At 45.5% G+C, this 7,758-nt stretch overlaps 1 protein-coding gene across 1 annotated transcript; it reads left to right on the top strand.

Moving 5' to 3' along the window:
* The first annotated feature begins 5,920 nt into the window (after positions 1-5,920).
* Positions 5,921-7,036, top strand: LOC138360218 (uncharacterized). Its single transcript, XM_069320155.1, has 2 exons — positions 5,921-6,047; positions 6,273-7,036. Exons 1-2 carry the CDS (start codon positions 5,921-5,923, stop codon positions 7,034-7,036), a joined length of 891 nt encoding a protein of 296 aa, XP_069176256.1.
* Positions 7,037-7,758: the final 722 nt, after the last annotated feature.

Below are 7,758 nucleotides of genomic sequence, written 5' to 3'. Positions count from 1 at the left end.
AGTCGTTCGGATTCCCGAATAGTTTCCTTCTTCCTCTGCTTCCCAGTGGCTCGGTTCAGCCACTACGCCGTCACAAACGGGTGAACTGCCGCAGACGTCGCATACGTCACTGCACAGACTTCACTTCTTCTTGCACAGTACCTGTCCTGGAGCACTTGTTGCTCAATATCCGTCGATTCCCTCTCTGGTTCAACACATGAACGAAGGAAGACCTCACAGAGTACTGGCAGACTTCGGGTGACGCGTAAAATCCACGGGAGCGGGAAACAACTGTCAAACTGACAGGACCAATCTTCGCACGTCCAACCACCTTGACGTGTCGTGTCAGACTGATTCCCTCACGGAGAATTGGCTCATCCACTACGTCTTCACTGTGGAGCTATCAGCCGTCGCTGCCTAGACTCCACTCTTGCACAACACCTGTTCCTGGAGCACTTGTTGCTCAATATCCCGTCAATTCCTTCTTCGGTTCAACACATGAATGAAGGAAGACCCCACAGGTGTTGGCAGACCACGGGTGATGCGTAAGTCCTCCGGAGACGGGGTAAACTGTCCAACTGACAGGACCCCCCAGTGCACGTCCGACCTCCTTGACGTGCTGTCTTAGACTGATGGCGCCAGCGCGGCGCGATGACCGGACCCCCCTTCCTTCGTGACGTCATATTCGCCACGGGAGGTTTTCATTGGCTCCCTGTTCCACGTCGCTGTCGGCGACCAATCTGGTGTCACTGACATCACACAGTTTTGGCGGGAAAACAGAAGAGCCAGCGCCATATTGGCTTCCTAAAGGGCCTAAACCACAGGCCAAAAGACTCTTCTTTTACAAATTTCTCGGCACTCCGAGAACACTACATTCCCCCACATATATCAAACTGATGCCTGCGACGTAGAGAACGCTCGGGTAAAGTGGACATGACTCTTACTGCAGACGTGGGAGAAATATAAGGGGGGGGGAACACCGTCACAATATATATATATATATATATGTCGTACCTAGTAGCCAGAACGCACTTTTCGGCCTACTATGCAAGGCCCGATTTGCCTAATAAGCCAAGTTTTCCTGAATTAATATATTTTCTGTAATTTTTTCTTATGAAATGATAAAGCTACCCATTTCGTTATGTATGAGGTCATTTTTCTTTATTGGAGTTAAAATTAAGGTAGATATATGACCGAACCTAACCAACCCTACCTAACCTAACCTAACCTATCTCTATAGGTTAGGTTAGGTTAGGTAGCCGAAAAAGTTAGGTTAGGTTAGGTTAGGTAGGTTAGGTTGTCGAAAAAACATTAATTCATGAAAACTAGGCTTATTAGGCAAATCGGGCCATGCATAGTAGGCTGAGAAGTGCGTTCTGGCTACTAGGTACGACATATATATATATATATATATATATATATATATATATATATATATATATATATATATATATATATATATATATATATATATATACATATATATATATATATATATATATATATATATATATATATATATATATATATATATATATATATATATATATATATGTCGTACCTAGTAGCCAGAACGCACTTCTCAGCCTACTATGCAAGTCCCGATTTGCCTAATAAGCCAAGTTTTCTTGAATTATTATATTTTCTCAATTTCTTTTCTTATGAAATGATAAAGCTACCCATTTCATTTTGTATGAGGTCAATTTTTTTTTATTGGAGTTAAAATTAACGTAGATATATGACCGAACCTAACCAACCCTACCTAACCTAACCTATCTTTATAGGTTAGGTTAGGTTAGGTAGCAGAAAAAGTTAGGTTAGGTTAGGTTAGGTAGGTTAGGTAGTCGAAAAACAATTAATTCATGAAAACTTGGCTTATTAGGCAAATCGGGCCTTGCATAGTAGGCTGAGAAGTGAGTTCTGGCTACTAGGTACGACATATATATATATATATATATATATATATATATATATATATATATATATATATATATATATATATATATATATATATATATATGTCGTACCTAGTAGCCAGAACGCAATTCTCAGCCTACTATGCAAGGCCCAATTTGCCTAATAAGCCAACTTTTCATGAAATAATTGTTTTTCGACAACCTAACCTACCTAACCTAACCTAACCTAACTTTTTCGGCTACCTAACCGAACCTAACCTATGAGGATAGGTTAGGTTAGGTTAGGTAGGGTTGGTTAGGTTCGGTCATATATCTACGTTAATTTCAACTCCAATAAAAAAAAATTGACCTCATACATAATGAAATGGGTAGCTTTATCATTTCATAAGAAAAAAAATAGAGAAAATATATTAATTCAGGAAAACTTTGCTTATTAGGCAAATCGGGCCTTGCATAGTAGGCTGAGAAGTGAGTTCTGGCTACTAGGTACGACATATATATATATATAATGTTGTACCTAGCAGCCAGAACGTTGTACTTGGCCTATTATGCAAGGCCCGGTTTGCCTAATAGGCCACGTTTTGCTGAATTTATATATTTTTCCAAATTTCAAAAAGAAATTTGGGTTTCTGAGAAAACTGAGGAAACAAAAATTGTACCACTTACGGGCTATTCATGCCCGTGCCACCTCTTGGGTGGCTTAATCTTCATCATCATCATCGGAATAGCGGACAGTACAATTTCCACAGTCAACAATGTAGCACTCGGCGTGTACAGTCCTAATCGACCCCAAGACGCTACAGCTTTGACACAGACCAGACAGCAGACTACGACCACATCCAGCTACAACGCTCTCGCTCCCCAAGTTCAGACACTCAATTCCCACTCGAGCTGCCACGCTCTCCCACATAGAGCTCCGCGACTCCGGCCTCACTCAGCTCTCTGCTCTGCTCCAAGCTCCGTCTCAACGTTTACGACAACGCCACCAACCGACTACTGTTATCAAGACTACTAAATAAATATGAAAACTCACTAAACAATGAGTATCTAATCTATCCAACAACGTAACATAACCGTACGTTACATTGGTGACCCCAGAGTTTCGACGATACCCAGCCACGATGGACTACAACATTGACTCTCAATGGACCTAAATATAACCCATCATAATGAGACAGACATTGCAGCCAAATTAGCGTGTAACAAGTTTGAAGTTGAATTAGATCTAGGTATCCCTATCTCTGCTGTCAAAACTGTATTGGTCCAAACATTCAGATCTGATAGGAAAGAACTTACTGACTCCCAACGACCTGAAAGTACTAGTATAAAAAGCTATGATTTGTTCAGATCTGAAACCTACATCTATGGGCAGCACAAAACGTCCACTAGACAGTGCGACACAGTGGTTGCAAGGATTAGGTTGGGTTACCGTTACCTGTGGCAGGTGGCTGCAGGTGACGGGTCTCCCAATCCTGGGCACTCCAGATGCAAACTCTGTGAGCAGGAACTACGGCATGATCTCCCGCACTACATCACTGAATGCCCAGTTATTAGACCTTTCAGACCAGTTGGCATGAGGTACCTGGAGCTTTGCAATTACTTTATTCACTCTCGTATTCTTGAAGATATCCTCACAGTATACCCAAAATTTGCCAGTGCAGGCTATTAAACACATGGCTCTGTATGACTAACCATCCTGCGAGATGGGGACTTGTATTACCACTGCTACCTTATTCAATCTTGTGTTGTTGATATCCTCAAAATGCATCCGGAGTCTGCCAGTGCAGACCGCTTATCACATGCCTCTGTATGACTAACCATCCTGTATGATGGGGATTTTTTAGCATCACCTAGTTAGCTTTTTTGACACACTGTACTCCACTTCATATAGTCTAGGGTAGCTGCACTAATGCAGATGTACCTAATGTGTTAATAAAAAGAAAATCAATGGACCTCTACTGCTACTGCTGCATGGTGTGGACGACGATACCTAGCCACGATGGACTACAACATGGACTCTCACTGGACCTCTACTGCTACTGCTGCATGGTGTGGACGACGATACCTAGCCACGATGGACTACAACATGGACTCTCACTGGACCTCTACTGCTACTGCTGCATGGTGTGGACGACGATACCTAGCCACGATGGACTACAACATGGACTCTCACTGGACCTCTACTGCTACTGCTGCATGGTGTGGACGACGATACCTAGCCACGATGGACTACAACATGGACTCTCACTGGACCTCTACTGCTACTGCTGCATGGTGTGGACGACGATACCTAGCCACGATGGACTACAACATGGACTCTCACTGGACCTCTACTGCTACTGCTGCATGGTGTGGACGACGATACCTAGCCACGATGGACTACAACATGGACTCTCACTGGACCTCTACTGCTACTGCTGCATGGTGTGGACGACGATACCTAGCCACGATGGACTACAACATGGACTCTCACTGGACCTCTACTGCTACTGCTGCATGGTGTGGACGACGATACCTAGCCACGATGGACTACAACATGGACTCTCACTGGACCTCTACTGCTACTGCTGCATGGTGTGGACGACGATACCTAGCCACGATGGACTACAACATGGACTCTCAGTGGACCTCTACTGCTACTGCTGCATGGTGTGGACGACGATACCCAGCCACGATGGACTACAACATGGACTCTCACTGGACCTCTACTGCTACTGCTGCATGGTGTGGACGACGATACCTAGCCACGATGGACTACAACATGGACTCTCACTGGACCTCTACTGCTACTGCTGCATGGTGTGGACGACGATACCTAGCCACGATGGACTACAACATGGACTCTCACTGGACCTCTACTGCTACTGCTCCATGGTGTGGACGACGATACCTAGCCACGATGGACTACAACATGGACTCTCACTGGACCTCTACTGCTACTGCTGCATGGTGTGGACGACGATACCTAGCCACGATGGACTACAACATGGACTCTCACTGGACCTCTACTGCTACTGCTGCATGGTGTGGGCCGCTGCCACCTGTCATGGGACGCTCCCAACAACCTCACTTCAGCTATGATTTTCACCGCGATCATCTCTGCATTTTCATCAACTACAGCTTGCTGCACCGCGAGCGTTACTTACTACTCTGACAGTTTAATCAGCAACTACATCATGTGGGATCTATAGCCTGTCCTGCCCACTCTAAACATAGAGCTCTTGGCCAAGATCACTACCGAGAACGGTCATAGGCTGTTCAATCTTGTGTAGATAAAACAATAATAAAAAAAGTATAGTGTAGTCTGAATGTACAAAGTATGAATATAAATAACTAATTGTAAATATAGGAAATTTAAAGAATGAAAATTTAAAGAATCTAATTTAACCCAGAGATAAAATAATCATAAGTACCCATATATGATCACAGATCACAGACTCAGCAACTGGCAGCCGTCACGGCCGGACGTGTTCTCGTTGCTCCGGCTCTTCTCTCTCGCACCCAGCACTGCCGGGTGGGTAAATAATTGGCAGCAGACTTGCGTCTCTCTAGCTGGTCAGACCCCACTCCTAACTTGGTGTTTTATGCCGGGTAGAGACGGGAGGCCATATCCAGTGACGGGTAGTCTTTGAGAGAGAGACCCATCGGCCACCAGGAAGCTCATCATGCGTCACAAGATCCGGGGAACGCCCCTTAACGAGCAACCATTCTCCAAAACATCTCTCCTGAAGCTCTTTAAAGACATTGCAGGAGTGACACCCAACGACATCAAACAGGAAGGCACGGACATCCTCTTCTTCTTTTATAGTAAGGAGGAAGTCGACAAACTTCTGTTTTTCAGCGCCAATTTCTCCAACCAACACCTTCGTCTCAACTTCCCACGCCAGTACCTGGCTGAACACTGTCGTTATTCATGACCTCGGCCAATGGATCGTGGAACAAGATGAAGCTGATGAAAGTGATGCTCACTTCTTCAACAGAAATCGCTCCCTGAAGCTGACCTTCGAGACAGTACTGCGGATACTATGGCTACCAGAAATGGTGTTTACAGCTTTGGTATTCACATCCCGTCATTCCGTGTGAAGATGGAACGTTTCCACATGGTCAACCAGTGCCTCCGGTGCTACGAGTACACCCACTCCACCAGCAGATGTACCCAGCGTATTCAGCAGTGTAGCCTCTGCTCAGCTGACCACCATTACTCCATCTGCAAGTGTGAAACACTATGCTGCTTGCTGTGCACAGGCGACCATCCGGCAATCTCCATACGTTGTCCTCATAGACAAGACGTCATTAAAAACATGGAGAAATCCACATCTTCAACCGGAGCCAGTACCTCTGAAGCAACAAGCCAATCACCGACCACCTCTACTTCAGGTTTCAACGCCCAAGCCGCCATTTTCCCGGAGCTTCCGGGAGGACGTCCCACTGCTACTACCAGCCAATGGGGAGCCAGTTCCCAAACGCCAACCTGCGATTCGTCGAGCCAGCCATCATCCCCGGCCCACACCGACCAACCACTGAACAGCACAGTTCAACTATTAACATCGGCGGCCAGCATGATAGCTTGCAATAACCCCCAGGAATACGTAAGAATATTAAATATTCTATACAAAGCAAATGGTCTTCCAGCTTTCATAGTTCCAGAAGAAGTCTTCACCAACACCACTTCAAGTTCTCAAGATACAGTCTTGGTCCCTGACATCACCGTGAACGCCGCCGTGCTCACGGATCTACTATCAACAGCAAAGCCTGCTCCTCCAGCAACTTCATCACAAGCCACCCAGACGCCGACGCCTCCGCTATCGACTACTGATACAGTTCCATCTCTCGTGTGCGAACCCTCTCAACGTCCAAAATCAGCTGCAACTCCCATTAAGCCTCAACAGGCAAGAACTGAACCTCCAAGATTCACTGCATCTACTCCTGACTCAGCTGACTCATTAGATGAGGACGTCTCGGTGGGAACACCACCTCCTCCACTGAAGCAGCCCAACACAACAGAAGATTTCCGGCTGGAAGTTACCTCCAACGATAGCCTCACCGTATCAACACGAAGCAAGACCAACAAACAGGCCAGGAGGCCTGGGAAGAAGAAAAACACCGACGATCTGCGCCCGAGTACATCAAGGAATCAGTAGAACACCAACGCAAAGCTGTAAAGAACACCGCGACGAGAAGCCCTGCCTCCTACAAGACACACCAGCGAGCACCCATGAGAACTCCACTCTACCACCACACAGCAGCATCAGCTGCAAGTCTTACCCACGGTGGTTGGGCCACCGATCCTTCATCTCCCTCTTCACCTCGTCTCCAGTTCCTCGCTCAAGATTCCTGCATCCTCGCCCCTGTCTTCAACCCCCTGCTTGCCTGCTCTAGGGCTTTATAATCAGTTAACCCATATATAAGTGAGGGGGATGCAAGGAAGTAATTGCATATGGGTATTATATATAATTGTATAGTTATAAGAATAAATTAAATATCACCTTGGTGTAGTGTTAAAAAGAACCAAGGATCAATACTATGTCAAAGGTAGATCATAAATATATAAATAATAAACCAGTCACAGTATTTTTTTTTTTTAGATAAACCAGACATTCTCTTCTGTTATTATACATACTAATCCAGCCCTCAATGTGAAGCAGGTGGAGGGTCCGTTCATAAAGAACATTTTAAGTTAAATTAAGTTTCTAATACGCGCCTTGTTTTATAGGGACGGGGGGAGTGTGGAGGGAACCACATTCAAAATGCCCGCCAGGGAATATTTCTTATGTTAGCCGCTCCTGATTGGTGGACGGCAGTCCGACGCCGTGCATCTGCGCATCACCCACGCGCATGCCCGGAGGCGACAGAAGAGAGCAGA

The sequence above is a fragment of the Procambarus clarkii genome, unplaced genomic scaffold (genome assembly GCF_040958095.1).
Source record: "Procambarus clarkii isolate CNS0578487 unplaced genomic scaffold, FALCON_Pclarkii_2.0 HiC_scaffold_102, whole genome shotgun sequence".
In the NCBI taxonomy this organism is placed as follows: Eukaryota; Metazoa; Arthropoda; class Malacostraca; order Decapoda; family Cambaridae; genus Procambarus; species Procambarus clarkii.
Note: the sequence above shows the minus strand (reverse complement) of the source record. Positions and strands in the feature narration are given on the sequence as shown.

Coding starts and splice junctions, on each gene's coding strand:
- LOC138360218 (XM_069320155.1), top strand. CDS start 5,921: ATGGCTACCAGAAATGGTGTTTACAGCTTTGGTATTCACATCCCGTCA. Junction 6,048..6,272: donor CACCCACTCCACCAGCAGAT/GTACCCAGCGTA, acceptor CCTCTACTTCAG/GTTTCAACGCCCAAGCCGCC.